At 36.7% G+C, this 24,039-nt stretch overlaps 4 protein-coding genes across 4 annotated transcripts; 3 read left to right on the top strand and 1 right to left on the bottom strand.

The window, feature by feature from the left end:
- Window positions 1-1,471: 1,471 nt before the first annotated feature.
- On the top strand, window positions 1,472-2,335 carry K444DRAFT_598026 (uncharacterized protein; the record flags this gene model as incomplete). The annotated part of the gene is made up of 2 exons (XM_024878514.1): window positions 1,472-1,776; window positions 1,826-2,335. Coding segments are annotated over exons 1-2 (786 nt in total), but the record flags the coding sequence as incomplete, so codon positions are not given.
- Window positions 2,336-2,915: 580 nt separating this feature from the next.
- Window positions 2,916-3,344, top strand: K444DRAFT_618242 (uncharacterized protein). The gene has a single exon (XM_024881276.1). It carries the CDS (start codon window positions 2,974-2,976, stop codon window positions 3,139-3,141), a length of 168 nt encoding a protein of 55 aa, XP_024731327.1. The 5' UTR covers window positions 2,916-2,973; the 3' UTR covers window positions 3,142-3,344.
- A 2,841-nt stretch (window positions 3,345-6,185) lies between these two features.
- K444DRAFT_129159 (uncharacterized protein) lies at window positions 6,186-7,583 on the top strand. Its single transcript, XM_024870440.1, has 5 exons — window positions 6,186-6,483; window positions 6,530-6,735; window positions 6,792-6,850; window positions 6,903-7,095; window positions 7,146-7,583. Exons 1-5 carry the CDS (start codon window positions 6,323-6,325, stop codon window positions 7,265-7,267), a joined length of 741 nt encoding a protein of 246 aa, XP_024731326.1. The 5' UTR covers window positions 6,186-6,322; the 3' UTR covers window positions 7,268-7,583.
- Window positions 7,584-10,200: 2,617 nt separating this feature from the next.
- K444DRAFT_667491 (HET-domain-containing protein) lies at window positions 10,201-13,124 on the bottom strand. The gene is made up of 2 exons (XM_024887305.1): window positions 12,114-13,124; window positions 10,201-12,067 (listed from the first exon to the last, which is right to left on the bottom strand). The coding sequence occupies exons 1-2, from the start codon at window positions 13,019-13,021 to the stop codon at window positions 10,291-10,293; spliced, it is 2,685 nt and encodes an 894-aa protein (XP_024731325.1). The 5' UTR covers window positions 13,022-13,124; the 3' UTR covers window positions 10,201-10,290.
- Window positions 13,125-24,039: the final 10,915 nt, after the last annotated feature.

Below are 24,039 nucleotides of genomic sequence, written 5' to 3'. Positions count from 1 at the left end.
AAAAATCTTATATTAGATTTTTTAATATAAGTATGAGCTAGTATATTATAACCCTTGTATTATAATCACGTGCTTTCTAACTTATAATAAAGAGATTCTTTAAAATAGTATTTTAATTTAAGGGAGTTTATATACTAATTAATTAAGTTTTGGTTTTTGAGCCTTATAAGGCTCTTATATTTGGTTTTAGGGACTTTTTCGCTAAATTTCTAGGCTTTTATAAGCTTACCTTTAAGCTATAAAATATGAAATTTTAACTTCTTTAATTTAAAGAGCTATTACTAATCCAAATTTTATAAAAAGTTCATATTTAAATAGCCCTTAATTAGCGCTATAAGAAAATAAAACAAGTATTAAATTATATTAAATCCTTATAAAATTGAATTAACATAAAGAAAAAGCCAGAGTTTTGGTGTTCCTGTCCGAGCGCCTCTACTTTGGGTTAGTGGCTAGTTTGCTCCCAATCGACACCCCTAATCGACACCCGGGGGGGGGGGGGTGTCGCTTTAGTTTTTCCCCTTATGGTTGGCAGGAACGCGATGTCTCCACTTACCGTACGCCGCCGTTGCCTGCTACACAGAACATGAGATCTCGGCACCGCTCGCGGCCTTGAATGCCAAAAATACCTACATTACCTTATCTAATTTTTTCCAACCAAATTACAAAATACTCAAACTCAGCCGTCAGGATATTATTTCCCAATATAAGTCCACCATTGGGTTAGATTGTTCCCTCCACCCAGCGGCCTCAGGCAGGAACATGCACCAACATGAAACACCAACATGAGAATATTAGACCCTGCACCTTCTTAACAACCCACCTTCGACACTGAGCCATCGATCCAGCCTTATATTACTGTAGCTTCTTTGAATTTAATGGTAACTTTGCTTGGATAAAAGACGCCAGATCTCAGATCCCTTCTCTCAAGAGCCTCGTAGCCTCGCCCTGCCCCTTCCACCTGATCATCATTGTAAGAGAGAGAAAGAAGTTGACTACATTTCTTTCACTATGTTTCTTCTTCCTTTTTATACTGGCAGCTGCTGATTCAACACCTTCTTTCAATATAGTACTGAAAACCTTGAGCCCCGATCCGACTTTGATATCCTATTCTAATTACCTCTTACAACATGAGTAATATTTCAGAGATCTCGTCAGATCAATACAAGTACACCCCTCTCCAGCACCCTCGTTCAATTCGGCTTCTAATGGTCACCAATGAACTCATTGCAAATGAGGGCTTTGGTGACCCTCGGGTATGTCTTATGACTTTGCTCGTGGAAGTATCAGTTGATGATCCGCCACCGTATGTTGCCTTGTCATATTCCTGGGAGGGCCAAGATCGGGATCGAGAATCCTTCATCTATGATGTCTCCGGAATCACCAAGCGTCTCATGATGACAAAGAACTGCGAGGACGCCATAATTAGGTTCCGAAAGGGCCTGAACGGTTCCTTCCTCGACTCGATAGGCAGCTTAAAAACATCGACGGGTACAAAGTTTATGCCACTATGGATCGATGTCATCTGCATTGGCCAGGAGAATTTGGAGGAGCGTAATCAGCAAGTTAGCATTATGGTCGATATTTACTCCCGAGCTTATATAGTGTCTATATGGCTTGGCCCCGGAACCCCCGAGTCCAACAAGGTATTCAAATTTGTATCCAGGTGGCAAATATTGCTATCTTTTCAGAGAAAGCTTTCTTCATTCGGGTTAGGATGGTTCCCTTGGGCTATTCGTTACTCTATGCTCTTTATTATGAAATGTTCAGGCCATCTCAGTGAGTAGAATATCTTGCAACCCAAACTTCAGCAAACTAATCTCTACAGAAACCATTGCCCGCTGCTGTGACAAGGACATTGGACGTCGGAGCTATTGGTTGCGAATCTGGACCCTTCAAGAAATCGCATCTGCAGAATCGGAGCGTATCGTATTGTATTGTGGAGACTCGCACCCAGTTATATACCCACTCTTTCATGAGGCACTAGGTGGTATTACGTCCGAGATGTTCAAAATCCATACCAGCGCACATTTGCTTGGATGGACAAAAAAATACACTGAATCCCGGGAATCCCCTTTGTCAACTCATGCCCGATTGATGATTGCTCTGACCAAGAGTGCGACATACCCAAGAGATAAGATTTTCGCAATACGGGCTCTCTTCCCTGATGTACTGGAAACCATCCCTGTGGACTATTCCGTAGCCGTTGGAGACCTCTATGCAATGGCGACCAAAGTTATAGTGGAGTATAACAAATCATTGGAATTCTTAAAACACCTTGATGGTAACAGTGCATGGACAGATGGTCCATCATGGGCTGTTGACTTTTCATTACCCGTTATCTTTCAAATAGATATATCGGGATACCAAAATCACCGTCACAGCGCTTCACGCGTATCGGCGCCAAACTACAAATTCATTGTTGGAACCGATTGTTTACTTCTACATGGCTGCCTTGTAGATGTCGTTCATGTATGTTATAAACCTCTACCTGGAGCTCTACGCGCACACATGGCATCTATGCAGGACAGCAACGATATTAATGCGAGTACAACTGTTCCTTTTCTACTCTCTGCTATATACGGCATGCAAGAATGGATTGAACGGTACTGGTTGTCGACTGGAGCCACCGGAAAGCCCCCGCCGGAAGTCCTACTGAAATTTGCTATGCTGTTGAGCTCATCAGAAGCTCGAGGAATTGATGATTTTGACCAGCTTCGACGGTTATTAAACACAATTATGTATATAGATCTCCGGGGCCGACAGTATTCCGACAGTCTCCACACTAATGACTCTCTGCGACGACTGTTCTCACCAAGCGAATTCGCAGAGCACGTCGGGAAATTAACATTGGACGATTTTATGCTTAAGGCCGAGACAATGTTTCTGACACTATACTCTCTACTTTGTGTATACAGCGGCCATCGACTTTTCACGACTAAGGAAGGTAGACTCGGGCTTGGTCCATCGAAAACGATGGTTGGCGACAAAATCATGTTGTTTGCAGGCCTCTCCTTACCAATGCTGATGCGAAAAGACGGAGAGAAATTCAGGTTAATTGGCCGCTCTTACGTACTCGGGTTCATGAAAGGAGAAGGATGGCCAGACGACGACTCTCAGCTCCAAGAATACGAAATTTGGTGATTTGTGTCCTTACTTCATAGAATTTTGAACATGAAGGCGCACCTGCTCGAAAACAGGTCGGCTGCAGGGTTGGTAAGGTCGCGCGCCAGTAGCAGGTTTGCAAAATCATATTTCCAGATGCGAGATTCAAATCTATGGGAGCACTAGAACTAGCTGGAGGGATATTACAAGTCTTGAAATGGAATAGATCAAGGTGCATAACGTCATCAAGACCTTATCGACATATCCATTAAGGCTAATTATGAGGTGGGCACAGTATTTTACGAGAGAAAGAGGGGACAGGGATTCCTTGGAGGAAAAAACCTACTTTCGCTTCGATATTAAACGTAGACTTAACATAATTAATTTAGAGGAGTAGGAAAAGCTTAATAATATCGGTATTCTAATAGAAGTATATTTGGCTCGACCATATAAACGAGAATATCCGAGATATAGTACTACACGTAAACCTTATTTTATAATAGTTTATAACTAACCAAACTCAGTCCTCGTAGTAACCCAAATCTAGTTATATCTTAAATTATGTAATATTTCATATAATCAGAATAATTGAATAGGATTATGGAAAGTAACCCGCAGAACATTCTTTTAATTCGAGAATAAGAACATCTGGGCTTTTAGAACCAAGGCCTCTAATACCCGCGTCTTTATTTGTCGGATTTAGGTTCTAAGATTCCGATTCGAGAAACTTATCCCCTGGCTCTCAGTGACTCCCTCCGCCAAGATTCTGGTGCTAGTTTCGCAAATCCACGTGCTCGAGTCTCCGCACTCATTCATAAATCCTAAATCTTGCTACTTTAAGTACTCATCTAAAACTTTTCCGGTCACATACGACCACAGACTGAGGAGAAATGGGCATCCCGTCCGCTCTGCCATACACAAGCCTCAGATCGGCAGATTAGTAGTTAGGTGGGTGACCACCAGCGAATACCTGCTGTTGTATGTTCTGTTTTTTTGTCTCACGTCTCTTTTGCTGATATTTCGTGCCCCTCAACCACCGGCTTGCTGCGCCAATCATCACCGCGGCTCTCGATCTCCCTCAAATTTTCACCCAATCTTATCTCTGTCCATAGTCGGCCTTGACGGTCACTTAAGGGGCTGATATAGTAAACTGATATTGTATTTTTGATCGATCTATTAGCGTGAATGGCTTCAAAATAGCCAATTATGTCAACGAAGGGGGTCCTCCCACTGGTGTACCAGGACGCGAAGTTCCTAAAACTCGGCATTGTCCGTTCCGCTGCCGCCAGGGACTTTCGTAACCGAATTAAGCCTGAACCCTCAAAAAAATACGGTCCCACCCCTACACGCGCTAGCCCCTTCCCGCCCTAGCCCCCCACCCCCTGCGCCCTCACCAAACCGGCCGCCCGCGCAATCACCCCTCCCGCCCCGCGCCCCGCACCCACCCCAAAAATTATCGTACGGGCCTAAAAATTTGAGATTCTGAAAGCGCACACGCGGTTTCACGATCCTAGAACCAAAAATCAGTCAAAACGGCCTGTGGGGGCGGCCAAAAAGTGCTGTTCTTTCGCGTGCGAGGGCGGGGGCTTCAGGGTGCTAAGCGAGCCCTGGAGCGGGCGCTGTACCCCTCTAACTTACCCCCTTATTGCATAGCCATAACTTTAGCAGGAGTAATCGTAAAAATAAAAGGACTTTAGATTCTGAAAGAGCAGAAGCTAGTAGTGATTTTGAACTGCGGCTTGTACTTAATATTATTAAATATTGGCCGCCGTAGGCGGCCGAGAAAAAAAATCGGATTTACGCGTATAGCACTTTAAGCGAGACGCGCCCATTAACCCCCCTTGGCCAGGTAAATAACTACCTTATCTCCGCTCCCTTAGCGTGTTTTGGGACCGTAATTTTCCTGTCGTGAATGTCCTTTCTGCGGTGGTGGGGCCCATACAAAATTGCGGTGGAAAGGGCGTGAACGGGTAGGAAATCGAAAAAAATACGGTCCCAAGGTGCGGTCCCAAGTGAGACCGCACCTTTCCCCCCACCCCCCATACCGCGTTCTGGCCTTATCCCCGATCATGTGCCTGTATTAAGGGCACCTCAAACTTCTTTTGTTTTTATTTATCTACTCTTCATATATAATTCTTAATTACTTTAAAGTTTATAAGCTTATAGTACTATATTAAGACTTCAAGTTATGCCTTGAATTGAGCGGGTGCACGTGATTTCTCTCATTGGCTGGACTAAGCGAGCCGCGATTTTAGCGTGTTTTGAGACCGTATTCTTTCAGGAAGAATTTTCTCCTCGGTTTAGTCTGAAATAATTTGCTACGAAAAAATAATAAAACTCAATTCCTCTTTAGAATATCTAAATTACCCCCTTTAAAGTAATCATATAATTTTTCTCTTGAATTTGTATAGATATTTAACTAGGTAAAATGAGCTCGCAATGTGAGACATTTTTAATATTGTTCCTGGCAGCAGCGGAACGGATACCAGGTTCGGAAACTTTCCGCGCAGAAAATTTGGCGATATCGTGGAACGAAATATTGCTCTTCTGATGTGATAGGCGGAATGGCAATAATCACCCGTAGCGTGGACTTCTCTGGTCTGTCTCCATCATCGATTCACCCGAGTTTCCGTCTTTGACAAATTGTGTCTTACCCCCACGTACCCTCTCTGGCGCTCGCGCCCTGGCATGCAGTTGAATTCAAAGAATCAAAAGCGGCTGAAATCGCTGCCTCCAACCGACAGTCACAGTATGATAAGTAACAGAAGAATGCCTGAACATACCACGCCCCGTTCATCCCGTCAACATTTCCACGCCAGTGCTCGGTTGCACGACAGCACGTCTATTTTCTCCAAGGATAAGTGCATTGATTTTCCGGAAAAGTGCAAGGTTGACGGCCAATGCTTTTGTTTCGGCTCCCTTTCAGCTGCGCTGGCTTTGGTGTGAGTGGTCAAGTCTGGTCCCCTTGTCATGTACCCTGTCTGCGAGCTTTGGTGGATTTGTGGGCCAGGTTTGCGTTGGCGTTTGGGAGGCTCGAAGAGCTGAGCTTCAGTGCGATTGGCCTGTGTGCTTACTTATCAAAGCCCTCCTTTGTGTTCGACGTTTTTGGGATCATTCCTTCACTTCATACCTACTTTAACGCACTATACAACGGACTGTATATTTCTTATAATTATATCCCTTAGTTCTCATCTCAGAAGTTTGTTATTGCATTTCTGTCATGGCTAGCGGCGGGAACCACCTGCACCGAGAGAAGCGCCAACCGAGTGCATCGGATTGGGAAAAGAGCAAAGACGACTTCGATCGTTTTTATATCCATGAAGGGAAACCACTACACGAAGCCCAAGCTGAGATTCAAAGACTGCATGGCTTCCAAACCAGGTATACTCAGATCTAGAGCCTCATAGAGGAAGCTGACAAGGTCCAGCCGCACATCTTGGCAAACCAAGATTTCCGAATGGGGATTCGGGAAGAATATATCGGCTGAAACGATGCAATACATTGTCCGTGTAGTCGACCAACGAGATGGAGAAGGGAAAGCTACCAACGTCTTCTTCAAAAACATTGAAGTTAAACGGCAGAGAATTGAGAACTTCAAGAGCAAAGGGACACAAAAAAGAGCAGCTTCAAGAGGTTCGCATACCGGTTTGATATTCACGCGGCTTGTAGTTCTCTTCTGATAAATAAAGCAATACCTCCCCACGTTCGTTTCGAGACACCAATTCCCGACGATGGTTTTTCTTTGGAGGTATTCAATCGCCCTTTATTTTATTCAAATTGCTCTCTAAGTTAACATTTAGGAAACATCTGATCAAGGCACTGCTTACCATTCATTGACGACCAAAGCTCCAAGCTCCTCTCTGGATCATGCGAGCTCCCAAACACAGGATGGCAAGAATACAGGCTTCTCCAACACTCGCGAACAAGTAGCTCGAGAGACATCTTGGGCAATCACCAAAAGCAGATCAACCGGACAAGGGCTGTCGGTTACTTGTGAGTCCTCGATTGTACTGTTGTATCACGTTTCTAATGATCAATTCAAGCAACACCGTCAGAGATCGCCGGTTATACACCGGGTCTTAAACGCAAGAGAGATCGAACTTCTGGGGTATTCAGTCCACCCACTGTCTATTTAGCACACCTAACGATGATAGGAGACCTGTGAGGAGCTCGTCGAATTTGATTCAAAGCGATCTACAGTGACAAGAACTTCTCCGGAATGTCCCGAGGTCGAGGGGGAAGAGGACGCCTGGTTATTGTTTCCATGTGTTTCTGAGACAGAAAACGATATCCCTGCCAATTTATGCCCCTCAGAAGTGTCAATTCTTGGGTATGTCGACGAATGGCTATCAGATAAACATCGACCGCGCTCCCTTCTCCATTTCTCACACGAACTGGGTGACCATGGAGATGGCATAACTCATCACCACAAAGCCATAGTGGAAGAACTCTCAGAATTCGAAGGGGCATGGAACGAAACTCCTTCACAAGACCATTGTTTTGAAGGCGGCCAGTTGGAAGTGCAGATATACTCGGGAGGACTTCGCCCGGCGTTGGAAATCAACGGAGACACCAATTTCAGAAGCGAGGCCACTTTGGAGCAACTATTTTCTCTCGAGGCGGCACTTTTGGAACAACACCGCAAACACGGAGAATTTGGCCTGCCAACCTTGTTGAAGCACTTTGAGCTGGCGAAAGCGCTGGAAGAAATCGGATATCACCACGAAGCAGAGTACCACTGTCGCAGGGCCCTGGACAGATGCTGCCACACGGAGGCTGAAGTCTTTCTCGGCATCATGCTAGTCAATCTTGGCCGGGTTGAAGAATCGATGACCTTAATGCTCCGTGCCCTCACCAGCTTTATTATCCAATTTGGCACCAATTCTCTTAATGAAAACGTCTTGCTTTTCGAAGCAATCGAAGTGCTTTACGGTATCTTGATATATCTCAGAGAGCAAGATGACCGAGCACTGTCAGTCTGCTGGTGTCAATTGGCGACAACACTCGGAGCAGCAAGTTCTAATGAGAATATGGTCCAAACCCATCCTCAACTTTTCATCCATGGCTTTACTCTTGCACATGAAGCCTCACTTCTTGGTCTCGTCGAAGGAGCAGACTGGATGTATTATTACCTACTTCAACACTGTGCGGTGTACTTGGATGCTGTTGGTCACGCCTTGCAAAAAACAACAGGGCACCAGAGATATGCTGCTGTTCTGCGTATGCAAAACCAATGGCAATCAAGTGCCCACCAGCTTATTTTGGCCTGCGAATCAGCCAGGAATTCAGCGATAGTTGCCGGGAGGCTCTATGACGAGTTAGAGAGCGACTGTAACAAACTGCTTCCACATCTGAGCGGAGACTTGGAAGAAAGACTTCGGAGATCCCTGGACCTTATTCGACCTGAAATGGGAATGACTCGTCTTAACGTGTATTTCAGGTCCGATTTGCCCATAAACTTCGTCAGGCCTGAGCTTTCCGCCCTGTCACAACTTGATCGATTTGCAGCGACTCCCGGAGTCGTCAACCCAGTAATGCTAGCATATCCCGTCTCTCAGCCTAATCAGTTTCATCCTCCTTCCAGCGTGGTTGGAACAGCAAGTGAGGGCAAAGAATCCACTGTCATTGCCTCTTCGGCGAGCACGAGCGGCCGCGGAAGCAATGGAATCGGCTTAACTTTTTCTGACAGCGAGTTCTCGTGTACCTATAATTACAAAAAGGAGGCACACTATGAGGAGCTGAAGAGGAATGGCATTCGGTGCTAATATTTCTCCGGGCACAGGTTGGAGATAATGGTTGTTTCTTTTGTAGTGGAATCTTTCGGAGGCTGGGAAAAGTGTCGGAATTCTTATTGACAAATACTTGTTGCATTTGCTGCTCCATAATTCCTCGTTTCTTCCTTAATCAAAACATCTGTTGGTGCTTCTCTGTTAGTCTCCTCTTGCTATTAGTGAAAATATATTGAACGACTCCGTAACTGGTATGAACTACCTATCAGTCTCGCCGATCTCCATTTTAGTATAATTAACTGTTTTGTAAATAGAACACAGACTGGGTTTTAAGGAAAGGGCGAAATTTGGAGGTGCTTGATCATTAAGTGGTTAAGCGAGGCTTCCTCTGTAAAAATCTGCTTGACGAATTAAAGGGGCCAGAGCCGTCTTTTTAGAAAGAGGAGGCGCAACATCTCAATTTTAGGACGTTAAAACCAAAATCTGCGTTGAGACAAACGAAAAGAGGAAGGAGTTTGATGCGTCAAACTTCGCGAGGTCAAATGCATAGACTAAGGACGGATAGGAAGGACTGGTGAACAGGGCCCCAAACACGATATTCTAAAGGGAAACGATACATGAAAACCCACTCCTCTCAAACATAGCACTGTATGCTGAAATATCCGCAAATAGGAGAAAAGAAGCACTCACGTAACTGGACAAAAACAAACAGATTTGAGACGAACTTGGTACCCCTATAATTTTCGGAAATTTTCTTCCACCCCTCCATTCCCTGTTATTCCCCACCAAAATATGACTCGATTCGGGTCATTTATGGGCTACTTAACCTACTTTAGAGACTACTTTGAGCCATGAGATATGCAGCTATTATATATCTGTAACATAGTACTGTCCACTTCTACGTTAACCAGTCGGATTACCCTCCATCCCTGCCTCAGGTACGCAGGAATGCTTTACAATCTACATAAGAATTAGGGGCCGTGCAGAGGTAGTTGCGAGGGCCCGCGTTGAGGAGTTGCTGTTGCACTCACAAACGATATTTGAAAGGCAAATACAAGAGCTATAGAGATATACAAGAGCATAGGACAACAAATAGGGAGGCACGAGATTTGACGGCTCGTCAAGTTCTAAGAGGTGGAGGCGCAATCCCGCTGCTCAAGACCATCTAGTGCTATGCCGCACTGCTATTTCCACCTCTTTCACCAGTACTTCTATATATCGGCCCCGGTAGTATTCGCCCTCTGCCTCTTTAACCTTCTGTTTTTTCGTAGGACTATCTTTCATTGCAAGCTTAGTTGGCAGTACTATACTAGCTAGATATCCACAATCGTGCTCCGCTAAATCATGATAGTAAACGGAGTACTTCCTGCGCTCCCATGGTCATGAATTGATTTCCCGATATTAAATTTTGAGTTTTGTTCGCTAGCTCGCTAATAGCCTCAGTAACATAGTAAACTCATTAATTCACCTCCCCAATATTATCTAACATAGCTGTATAGTTCCCTACACAAGCAATAGTTGTTGGATGTTCAGAGCCCAACGAGGATTCAAAGCCAGTACAAGCTCTTTGATAGAGTATCGATGCTTCTTCATACTCCTTCTTACTTTGAAGTAGATAAGCAAGACAATAAAAACTCAGGAGCGTGTCCGGGTGCGTCTTGCCAAGCACCTCCTCCTTAAGCTCGAGCGCCTGGCGGTTTATAGTCTCTGCTTTAGTGTACTCGCCCTGCCTCTCAAGTTCAACAGCGAGGTTGCCCATAATCCTAAGCGTCTCCGGGTGCGTTTTGCCAAGTACCTCCTCCGAGAGCTTAAGCGTCTGGCGGTTCATAGTCTCCGCTTCAGTATACTTGCCCTGCCTCTCAATTTCAACAGCGAGGTTGCCCATAGTTATAATCGTTGACGGGTGCGTCTTGCCAAGTACCTCCTCCGAGAGCTTAAGCGTCTGGCGGTTCATAGTCTCCGCTTCAGCGTACTTGCCCTGTCTCCAAAGTACTCCAGCGAGGTTGCTCATAGTTATAAGCGTGTGCGGGTGCGTCTTGCCGAGTTTACTCTCCCTTGTCTGTAGTATATCTTTGCATTGTAAATAGGCTGCCTCAAACCTTCCTTGGCTCTCATCATATCTCGCTATATTCTCAAGTAATTCAGCTCGTTGAAGGAGTAGTGCTGTATGAATAAAGTGAAGTTTGGTGACACACTTTGCATGGAGAAAGAGACTCTCGCACTCGTCCCATGTCTCGTAATCTCCACTTGGGAACTTTCCAACCATTAACTCCAAAGCTTTCTCTTGCCATTCAGTCTCCCGATTCTGCAAAGTCAACCATCGCTGCGTCGATAGTTGAACAAGCCGATGAACCTCAAAACTAGCCCCCCCCTTTTCAGTCTTGATTAATGAGTATGCTTGCAACGTCCCTATTGCTTTGTCAAACTCTATATTCCGTTCATCGACTTGTTTGAGAAGTTTTCTTGGAATTGCTTGTCGATCCAACAGAACCATAATTGATAACAAATCGGCAGCTCGCGGCCTCTGTTGAGCGATTTGATCAAACGAGAGTTTCCATGTCCTTATGACAGAATTTTCACTGTCCGGATATCTTCGAGGATCAGGTAAATCCTCTTCTAGGTAATACTGCAAGTCAAGGTCGCTCTCTTTTAACCTGTCGAAATATGTCTTGACCGTAATGCTATTTTCCTGAATGAATGCAGCAGCTTGGGTAATAGCTAGTGGGATGAATCCTAATAGCTCGACCAGGTCCTGGTTTCCTTCGATATTCACGCTTTCCCACCTAGGTATCTTAAAGCGTAAAAGTTGCTCGGCATCCAGTGGCGCCAATGGTGGAACTATCACTACTTCTTCACGATCTATTAGTCGGTGACCGACCCTTGTATCTCGAGTCGTGATAATCATAGAGCCTTTAACAGTTCGAGGCAAGAAATGGCTAATAAGCGGAGAGCCCGGTTTAGTTGCTGATGGATCCAATTCGTAGAAGAGGTCAAGATCATCTGCATTATCCAGAACAAGGAGCCATGACCCATTCTCAGGCTTGCTTAGCCACTCTCGGACGAGGATAAGAGAATCGTTCCGGGGGTTTTCAGTCCCAGGCACAGACAACTCTTTTGCAATGTCTCTGTAAGCTTGCTCAAATTTATCGAAAGTACTCGCGTGTATCCAGAAGACATGGCTGTCCGGGTGGCGACATTGCCATGTATAGCAGTACTCGATCGCAATTTGAGACTTCCTGTCCGGTGTTAGTAGTGTCAGCATTTCGTAGAGGTAAAACTTACCCGATGCCTCCAATTCCGCAAAGAGCTATACGATGCTGTTTCTCAAGTCGGTTTGTGATCTCTTGCATAACATCCTCTCGGCCAACGAACTTTGGATCGCGAACAAAGGGCACTGTGAACTTTGGCTGATTCTTGACGCCAGCTTTCGAAAGCTTATCGAACTCATGACTTTGCGGACTTTTGCCAACCTCCTCTCGAAGCCGCCGAAACGCATTCTCTCGCCCTTCGCCATAAATAAGGGGCAAAAAGATACCGAAAATTCCTAATAGCGAATAGGCCAAATCTTCTTCATATTTGGTTTCTCGTTCTGCTACCCATGACACGCATTCATCAAAGATAAAATGTGTTGGATCATATTGTTGGAGAGCTTTGACTGGAATCCTTGTTCTCTCGTGGATGAGACGCTCTAAGGAAACCTTGTCGCCAAGCCGCTTATAATCAGCGGAGAAGAATTCGACCGACGAAGGAGCAAGAAGCTCCTGAAGCGTCCAGCCCCGAGTAAACCATTTGGCCGTTCGAAAAGCTGATTCGAAGTCGAGTGTCGAGTCACTCTTGATGGTATCATCTGGTGTCGAAATATCCGAGAGATAAACATAACACTTTGCCGCATTCTTATACCATCGAAACATGGAATTGATAGATCTTTGAAGCTCAACCGCGTCGGATTTTTTGATGCAGCAAGTATCTACCCAGAAATATTGGAGCCCATCGCGGGCAGCCTGCTCTCCACAGAACCGAATCTTTCGATGTCCAGTCTTAAACTTCCCAGAACCATCTATCATGTCGCTATAGGTAACCTCTTCATCATCACCTCCCCAAGTATGGGAGAGTATTGCATAGGCAGGGAGATCGACAAGGTCCTTCGTCAGGCTGAATTCACCACCACTGTCGCGCGCTAAAAGACGCATTTTGGAGCGCAGTTGCTCCAGTAAGACTCAATAGATAAAGAGCAATTCAGGCGAAGCTGTTCGGATTGAGATCTGTGCGGCGCTGCAGGAAGGTCGAAAAATGTGAGAGTGTTGGAAGATGCTGTAGAAACTGAGCTCTTGCGCAGAACTGATCGTGTGAGGCTGAGCTCTTTGCCCAGGAAGGTTTCGCGGCCTAAATGCCCAAAAGCAAATTCGACCACAACAATGGGGCCAGATAATAAAAGTAAGTCCAAAATCACAGTCTATGACCCTTTTGTAGTAACTCTGGAAGTTTTTAGAATTTTCCAAGCACATTGAAAAAATCTCAAAATTTTGGTGTTCGGGCGGGGGTGGATGGGCTGGTGGACCCTTACAGTACGGAAAGCGATAAGGATCAGAAGACCAAGCGATTTTCGAATCTGGTTTTCGACCTTCAATATCTGATTTGTGGCACGTACGCACCCCACCAAAAATCGCCTGCAACCAAAATACCGTATTCTGCAGGTATAACCATACCTAACTTAAGTTCCTTTATTACTATCTATTATAAGACTTATATATATAATTAAATTATATTTCTAAGTATAAATAATTTATAATATAATTAACTATAATATTTCTGAATTATTCTTATAAGATTATATTAGTCCTATATTACTATTTATAATATTTCTTTATTTTTTCTCTCTACTTTTACTAATATATAACTAGCTTTATATATATAAGATATATATAGAAAAACGGAATTATATTAGATTAGAGAATTAGTTATAGAAGATATATTTGAAATAGCTAATTAGTAAAAGATATATTTAAAACTAGTAAAAATAAGTTAAAATATATAAAGTTACTAGTTTATAGAAAATATATCCGAAACCAGTAATACCGAATAAAGATATATTTAAAATAGCCGGCTAGTAAAAGATATATCCGAAACTAATAGTAATAAATAAGGATATATATAGAATTACTAGTTAGTAAAAAATATATCCGAAACCGGTAATAATAAATAAAGATATACTATAGAATAATTTAATATAAATCTATACCTAAAATAAAAACAGATAATTTTACTAATTCTTTAATATAAAGGGAGTTTTCTACTATATTCTTATTTCCTAAATTACTATCTTTATTTCCTTTTATTTCTATTCTTAATCTAATCTCTTTAAAACTACTTTATCTAAGACTTTATATATTATAATACTATAGCCTATTATAAAAAGTACTAAAAACAAAAGAGTATTAGCTCTTTTTATAGCTACTATAATATTATCTTTCCCTCTTTAAGCCTAACTAAATTTACTTTAGAAGAAAAGTATTTATAAAAGGCCTATAAACTAAAGCCGAAACCTCTTGCCTCTTATTCTTCTAAAAATAATAAGAGAGATAATAATAATAATAGTACTAAAGAAATAGATACTAGAAATTAGTATATCTATTAGGCCAAGTTCTAAAAAAAATAAGAAGAAAAGAGAGAAAGAGGAGAAAGAAGAGTAGATAAAGAAGAAGAGAGAAAGTCTCTAAAGAACTATTACTAGAAATGCTTTTTATAATATATAGGAAGATAACCTTATCTTTACTAGGAAAAAGAAAAAGAAATTAAGGCTCTAGAAAAGTACTTTAATTAAGGCTTATAATTAGTAAAAGTTAAAAGTAAAGAAAGATAATAAGAGAAAATATAAGAAAAAAGAGCTAACTAGTAAATATAGCTATAATTCTATTAATAAGCCTTTACTAATAAACTTATTAATAATTATCTATTACTATATTAGTTATTCTAGGAAGTCGTTTAAGTAAACTACTCTTTTAAAACTTCTATTTTTTCTTGATTTTTATAAGATATTTATAAGACTTAGTAGCTAGATACTTAATTGCCTTTTAGAATCTAATATCTAAAAAAGTATTAGAAAAGCTAAATACTATAAACTTAATCTTAAGAATTAAAGCCTAACTATAGGCTACCTTATTAGTAGGGTTACTTGCTCTAAAGTTTCGGACTTCCCGGTTTTATTTAAAGAAAATTATACTTTTAAATAGTTTCTTAAATATATAAAGAAAATATATTCTAATATAAATTATTAAGAGCTTAAACTTTACTTTCTTATTTCTATTAAAAAAAAGTGGCCTTTATAGAATTATTAATTATATAAAGGGCTAATAGTTAATTTAATAATAATCTCTAATACTAATAACTTATTAAAAACTCTTAATACTAATAACTTTAATAGTAATATAATTAGAAATAATTATATATTTAAAGAAAAGTAATATTAGTATTAAAGTATTAGTAAATAATTTAATATTATTTATTAAGAGAACTATAAGAAATCTAAATCTCTATAAATTCTAGCTAGTAAATTTACTCTAGCTAGTAAGCCTATTATAGCTAGTAAGCTTATTTTAACTACTAAAACTCTAGCTAGTAAGCTTACTCTAGCTACTAAACCTACTTTAGCTAGTAATTCTAAAAAGCCCTTTAATAAGATATTTAATAAATAATATAAGTAGCTAAGGGAATTTGTAATAAAAGATTATATTAATAGGTATTAGTATATATTAAAAAAGGGGCTAGTAGACTTTAAGAGAGAAAAGAAGCAATTTGAGATATAAAAATAAAGCTTTAAAAAGAAGAGGAATATAGTAATTAAAGAAAGTAATACCTATATAAATAGGCTTAATAAGAGAATATAGCTTTTAAAAGCTATAAGAAAGGAATTTAAAATTAAAAAAATAAAGTCTTACTAAAATTTATATAAAGAATTTTAAAGAGCTAAATATAAAAATACTTTCTTAAAATAAGATAATTAAGAGAAAATAATTATCTATAAGTTTAAAGTATTTTAATAATCTTATAAAAAAGAATTTAAAGATTATAGACTCATAAAAGAAGGTAAGACTTATAATAGAGGCTTTTTAATAAAGTCTTAACTATATAGTACGAAATAAAAAAGAGCTTAGTAAGCTAGTTATTTAATAGGATAAAAGCAAAAGCTTAATATCTATTATATAGAAATGTTATATAGCAACTATAGGCTAGTCACATGTGCTTGGCTCACGTGACTACACACACTGTATTTAGCTTCGGCTACCCACGCCACACCTCTCTTCCTCCGATATCTGATTATATTATAATACAACTGCATTTAATATAATAAGAAAGCCTTTTAGATAGTTATATAAGAGATCTAGGGTAAAAGCTCGGGGTTAATAGTACTAATAATCCAGAAAGCTTAGGATAAAGGCTTTAGATCTCTCGAGATAGCTAGGCCTAATATTAATAAAAGCTTTTTATAATTTACTAAAAATAAAAGAAAAGTATATAAGTTATTATAATTCCCAGATACCCGGTATCTGAGATACCTCGCCAGATGCCAAATGCCTCCTAGGCATACATAATACGGCCGCCTCGCTAGGGAAATATGCTTGGAATATACTAGAGATATTTAGAAGGCTAGCCCCTTCGGGACTAGCGTACTATGGGGTGTATATACTCCCTCGCAGCCTCCTGTATTCTAGTTTTCCCTTCCTTAGCTTTGAATCGTCTTTGTAAGGGACCTTCTACCTTGCTTTCCAAGCCCTAAATACTATACCCGTAATAGTATTCAAAGCTCACTTCCTTTAATCCTATAGAGGATTTCAAATAAACCAATTCAGAACCATTAGTAATATAGGCGCCGCCAAGATAACGGAACCTCAGAAACACGAGTAATAGACTCTAGAATAACAAAAGTGAAAAGCTTCAGAACCCTCAGAGGAATCAGGTATTTATACCTTTATAAATATATGCCAGTAATACGTTAGAAACCCCCCCGAAAACCCGAAAATCAAAGAACCTCGAACAAAGGCTACTGTTACGCTCTGCCGCTTCACTAGTAAATTTAGCGTCACGTGATCACGCGATAACGCATGCGGCTGGCTAGTATTTAGAACACCAAAGCTCCTGTACTTACGAGCTTCCCTCCTTAGTTTAGAATCCTCGGATTAAGAGCCACTCTACCTGCTTTCCAAGCCCAGAGCCCGGTTTCGTAACAGCTACTCTTTAATCAAGTCCTAGAGTAATAGGTACCCACAGGCCAGTAACCTGACTACTACCCTCAAGCCCTACCCTATAACCTTATAGGCCCTATATATACGCCGGCAACGAGACTACCAGGGAGAATACGGTAAAGGAAAAGTATAATAGGTCGATTTTCTAGGACATCACGTGACCAGGAACCATATCGACTTCCGCTAAGGCTTCCGGTAAAGCTCCTGCTAGTTCAGGTCGTCCCGTTAGCAGCCCTTCCCGAACCGAGCGTCCCGTTAGCGTTCCTGGAGAATTTATAGACGAATCTATAGAAATAGAACCTTCTGCTTTTATTATAAAGCTTCTGGAGACCGAAGATCATATTACTACCGGAGAGTTATACGAATAGGCCAAGGAACCCGATACCTTACTCTCAGATATTAATATTATTATAAAGAGCTACCGGGAGAATATCTAAAGAGCTATTTCATACAAGAATACCTATAGCTATAATAAAGCTATTCTCGAGAATATTAAGTTTCATAATACCAAGCTCGAGAATAATATTAAGCGCTATATAGCCATAGTAGATTAGCTTATAGTAGCTCTAATTACTTCTGCTCCGCTTGCTCTGGCTACTCCGAACCCTTCTCAAAAGAATTCCGAACTATCTCCCGCTTATTTCTATCCAGGATTCCCTATATCTCATACTCTCTTTAGAGATACTAGAATTACTAAGCTCCCAGATCTAACTTTCTTTACTAGAGATCATACTATCTTTAATAACTGGCTAGTTTAGGTCAAAAATAAGCTATAAGGAAATACTAATTCATATTTCTTAGAGAATCTCAAGATTATTTATATTTCTAGTAGACTTACTAGTAATACTCTTGCCCTAACTAATTCTCGTATAGACGAAAATAGTCCGAATTAGTACTATTAGCTCTTAGAGCTTTACTCTTACCTAAAGAAACTATACTCTAACTTTAATAAGATATAGAATACTTACTATAATTTTAGTAAGCTTTAAATATACTCTAGTTAAGTATTTCAGGAGTTCTATACTTTCTTCTTATAACTATTTATAGAAAGCAGTATTAGTCTTTAAGATATTAAGTATAAACTAAATAAGAAGCTCTTACTAAAGCTCCAGGAATTAGTATATACATACTATAATAATTCTTCTATTAATACTACTTGCTTTACTTAGTACTATATTACTAATAATTAGTAAATTAAGGCTATATATGAGAAAACTAAGAAATATAAAAAGGCAAGAGCTATTTCAGCCAAGTTCACTTCTAGTATTATACTCTCGTATATTCCTAAGGAATATATTCCTAAGAAGGAGTCCAAGAAGCCCATATTAACTACTCTTATTAAGTATATATTCTCTTATAAGTACAAGTAATATCCTATAAAAACTAAGGATTTCTCGACTATTAAGTATTATAACTATAATAAGTTCGGCTACTATATTAGATACTATCCGGTTCTATATAGTAAGGAAACCAAGGTAGCTCTTTCTAGAATTAAGCTAGGCTTAGTTCCTATTTCACTAAAGTATATTATTCTAGTAAAATATTTAGAGAATTCAAGCTCTAATTCTAGTATAGAACCGGGAAACAAGTACCCCTAAAGAAAGTCTCTACTTTAGGGACTTATAGTATTGCATGGCAACTGTGCTCCAGTCACGTGCAGGCCCACGTGACCACATTCACTATATTTAAGCTCTGGCCACCCGTATTATACCTCCTTTCCTCTCTTCATTAAATATATACTACTTATACCCGCATTTACTATAACATATAGTATGAATTTGGTAGAGATTAACTTAACTTATCTAATAGGAGGAAATACTCTTATAATATCCTATATTATTAGTATAAATAGATTAGGAATTAAGTTTTCTTTTCTTATTAATACTAGAGCTAATAGTTATATTTTTATTAATATAAAGCTTACTTAGCTTATAGAGTAATTCTTAGGAATAGAACCATAACTTCTTTTCTTACCCTATACTATATATAGTTTTAATAGAAAGCTAGCTGAGTTTACTAAGAAATATATAGAAGTCTTACTTCTAATTAATAAATAAAGTATTAATATACCTATAATTATTCTAAATTTTTGGAGATTATAATATTATTCTTAGTAGAAAATAGGTAATATATATTAATATTCTAGTTAATTATAGAAGATATAGGCTTATATAGCTAAAGAATAAGCCTAAATCTATATAATTCAGTTATATTATTAGTATTTTATAGTAATAGCTAGAGAAGTAATCTAATAAGAAGTATTAAAAGAATACTAATTAATAAGATTCTATTATAAGCTATTTCTGGAAATCTTCTATTCTAAAGTAGTCTTTCTTTTTTTGGACTAATTAGAGAGAATTATATAAGACTATAGAAAAGGAGCTTTTATAGCCTAATTAAGATATAATACCTAAGTAAAAGCTAAAGAAGTAAGAAAAGGTCCTTAATAAAGAGCAAATATTAGACCTAGCTATTCTTACCTCTATAGTATTTAACTATATAATTAAGAGAAAAGATAATATTATTAGTTAAATCTCTATCTATAAGATTAATAAGGAGCTTAAAGCTCGGAAAAAAGAAGCTATTCTTGGCCCAGAGAATTAATAACCGGGAGAAATAAAGCTTTAGTAATTATAGAGAATATTACCTCTAAAACTTAAGAAATATATTTCTATTTTCTCTAAGAAGAAATCTAATATTCTTTCTCTTTATAGACTATATAATTATAAGATTTAGATTAAAGGCCTAAAAAGAACTAAGAGTATTAGATATTAATTCCTCTAATAATAGTCTATTTAAGAGCTTCTAGAAATTAAGTATTTCTTGGAAAATAATCTAGTTAAGGGCTTTATTAAAGCTAGTTAGGCTCCCTTTACTTTACTAGTTCTTTTTATAAAGAAAATAAACGGAGGTTTATATTTCTATATTAATTTCCGCTACCTAAATAATATTACCCAAAAGAATTAATATCCTCTTTCCTTTATTAATAAGACTTTAAATTAATTATCTAAGGCCAAGATCTATACTAAATTAGATATCCGCCAAGCTTTCTATTATATAGCTATAGACCTGAACTCTTAGGAGCTAATAATATTTCATACCTGCTATAAAGTATATAAATATAATATTCTCTAAAAAGGCCTTATAAAGAGTCCGGCTATATATTAATATTATATAAATAATATACTCTTTAAATATCTAGATAACTTTTATATAATATATCTTAATAATATTCTTATTTACTTAGAGAACCTAGTAAAATACAAATAATATATATAAAAAGTACTAGACTACTTATATCTTACTAGCCTCTAAATAAATATTAAGAAATTGGAATTTAAAGTTATATATATAAAATATTTGGGCTTTATTATTTCTATATCTAGTATTAAAATAAATCCCGATAAAGTTAAAGTAATATATAACTAGTAATTCTTAAAGATAATTAAGGGCATATAGTTCTTCCTTAGCTTCTATAACTTTTATAAATACTTTATTAGAAAATATAAACGGATTACTAGATCTCTTACCTTACTTATAAAAAAGGATATTTTTTTTAAGTAGTCCGAATAATACCGAGAGGCTTTTACTTACCTAAAGAAAGCTATAATTTCTATCCTAGTTTTATAATACTATAATTTAGATCTGCCTATAATAATAGAAATAGATATATCTAAAGAAGTAATTACTAGCTTATTCTCTTAATAAGACCTAGAAATAGGCCTTTAGTATCCTATAGCTTATTTTTCTAAAACTATACTTCTAGTAAAGCTTAATTATAATATATATAATAAGGAAATACTTACTATAGTTCAAGTACTAGAGAAATAAAGAACTAAGCTAGAGGGCCTTTAGGATACTCTCTTTAAGGTCTATTCTAATTACTATACCTTAAAGTACTTTATAATTACTAAAAAGCTCTTTTCTTAATAAGCTAAATAAACTAAGCTCTTATCTTACTATTATTTTAAGCTTATATATTATTCTAGAAAATTAAATAAGTAAGTAGATATTTTATTATAAAGATAAAATAAAATAAATACTTAGGGCCAGATTAAGGAGAAGCTATAAACTCAAGTACTTTTCCTTAAAAATAAGATTAATCCGGAAATTATCTATAACTTATAGCTTATAGTAATATTTTATAAGATTAGCTTACTTAATCCGGAATTCGGCTCTAAAAACCAAATATATACTAAAGATTTTCTAGAGAAAAATATTCTTATTAGAGATATAATTCTCCTAAAAAAAGATATTTTCTTAGAAGCTTTACTAGTAAACTCTATTATAATAGCCCCTATAGAAGTACTATTAGAAGCTCCTGCCGAGTATAGTAGTTTATAACTTATAGATAAGATTCTATAAGATAATTATATATTACTAGATCTAGAGAAGCTATATATAATAGCCCAAGCCAAAAGTAATATCTGAATATTATAAGATAACTTCTTTTTATACTATAAAAAACTCTATATTATAGAGAATAAAATAACTCCCGGACTACCTTTATAGACTGCCCTAATTCATAAAATATATAATAAATCTCTTTCTAAATATCCTAGATATATAAAGCTCTAATAGCTATTAAAGAAGTAATATTACTAGCTATTTATAGGTAAGGATATTAATTAATATTATAGTAATTGCCATATTTATAGAAGATTATATATACCTAGAAATAAGAAGCCTAGTTTACTTTATTTCTTTCTAGTTCCTAATTACCTCTAATAATATATTATTATAGACTTTAAAGGCTATCCAGAAAGCAAATCGGACTATAATATAGTTATTATATTTATAGATTACTTATCTAAGTACCTAATTATAATTTCCGTATAAGATATAATTATAGCTAAGTAACTAATACCTCTATTTTTACTTTATATAGTATACTAAGTAGGTATTCCAGAAATAATTATATTAGATTAGGGACCCTAATTTATATCTGATTTTTAGAGTAAATTCTATACGAGAATTAATATAAAGCTTAAGCTCTCTATAATAAATTACTTCCAAATAGACAAATAAATAGAGATTATTAATTAGTACTTTAATTAGAGATTATATTTATATATTAATTATTACTAGAATAACTAGAACGAATAAATTACTATAATTAATTATTAATAAGCCTCCCTTTAGTACGAAACTATTAGCTAGTTCCTATTTATAACTAAAAAGAGCTACAAGCCTTATATCTCTCTAGACTAGAACTTCCCTATTAAAGCTAACTCACCCAAAAAAAAGCTAAATAGAAATAAAGCTAAAGTATTAGTAAATTAATTATATGAATTATAGTAACTTACTTAAGGCTATATAGAGAAAGTATAGAAATAATATATAGTATAAGCTAATAAATATTACTATCTAATTAATTTTAAAGTAAGAAATAAAATATGGGTTACTATAAAGTACTAGAAATCTAATTATCCGAACCAGAAACTAGAGAACTAAATAGAAGGCCTATTTAAGATTCTAGAATAGTATAGCTACTCGTTTCTCCTAAAACTACCGGAAACTATAAAAATATATCTAGTTTTCTATATAAAGAAGCTATAAAAAAACCCTTAGAATTCTTTACTAGGTTAAGCAAATCCGGAACTGCTCCTATTAATACTAGAGAATAGTAAATAAGAGTACGGTATTAAACGGGTTATTATAGTTAAGCTAGTAAGAAATAGGCTAAAGTATAGAATTCAGTGAGTTAGTTAGGATAAAGATCTAGTATAGTATCTAGCTTTAATACTAAGTAATAGTTCCCTAATTTTATAAAGTTTTTATAATAATAATATTAATATATTAGAACCTCTATAAAACCTATAATACTGGCTAAACTATATAAAAAATAATATTTATTTAGAATTATACGGAAATAATAATAAATCCTTCTAGGTTATATAGTAAAGGTACTAGCCTTTTATATATAATATCTATATTCGAGATACTAGTTTTATTTTAGAAAGAAGTATAATACGAAATTAGATAAATTAATAACTTATATAAAGCTCGGGAATAAGCTTATTATAAAGAGGGAAATAATATTATAATTTCTAGATATCCGGTATCTGAGATATCTTACTAGATACTAGATATCTCCTAGATATATATAATACGGCCGCCTTACTAGAGAAATATACTTGGAATATACTAGAGATATTTAGAAGGCTAGCCCTTTCGGAACTAGTATATTATAGGATATATATATTCTCTTATAGCCTCCTATATTCTAGTTTTCTCTTCCTTAGCTTTAAATCGTCTTTATAAGAGACCTTTTACCTTGCTTTCTAAGCCCTAAATGCCATACTTATAATATAAGTAATAAGAAACTATCTGGATTTTCTAGTATTATTAAATTAGTTATATTAAGAATCTTATTACTCTAGTAGCTAGTTAAATTAGAAATATAAAAAGTAATATTTACTTATTTCTAATTAATTAATTTCTAGTTAATTTCAAGAACTTAAGAATTATATAATTATATACTTTTTCTTTCTGGCTATATAATACCTTAAAAAACAGATATTATATATTTGCTATAATAAAAGGCTTTATTATTAACCTAATTAGATAAGATATAATACTATTTTATTATATTATTAGCTATTTATATAGCTATTTTATAAGTAATTCGAGTAAGTTTTAATATTCTTAAATCTCTATATATAGCCTAGTCTATAAACTAAAATAGCTCTATATCTAGTAATACTATAATTTAATTTTTAATATAAAAATAATTATCTTATTTTAATATATTTAAATATATTAGGTTTAGTTTTTTTTAATAATATTATTATTAAATTATTATTTTCTAGAAATACTAAATAATGCTTTTTTCTAAAAGATATATATTCTTAATAAATAGTAAAAGTAGATATGGAATTTAATAATATAATTATTTTATACTAGTATTTTTCTTTTTTTTAATAAAAATATAACTTTATTTTATTTTTATTTTGAAACTTTTATTT

Source organism: Hyaloscypha bicolor, assembly GCF_002865645.1.
Source record: "Hyaloscypha bicolor E unplaced genomic scaffold K444scaffold_135, whole genome shotgun sequence".
Lineage (NCBI taxonomy): Eukaryota > Fungi > Ascomycota > Leotiomycetes > Helotiales > Hyaloscyphaceae > Hyaloscypha > Hyaloscypha bicolor.
The sequence above is the reverse complement of the archived record's forward strand: the minus strand, read 5'-3'. Positions and strand labels throughout refer to the sequence as shown.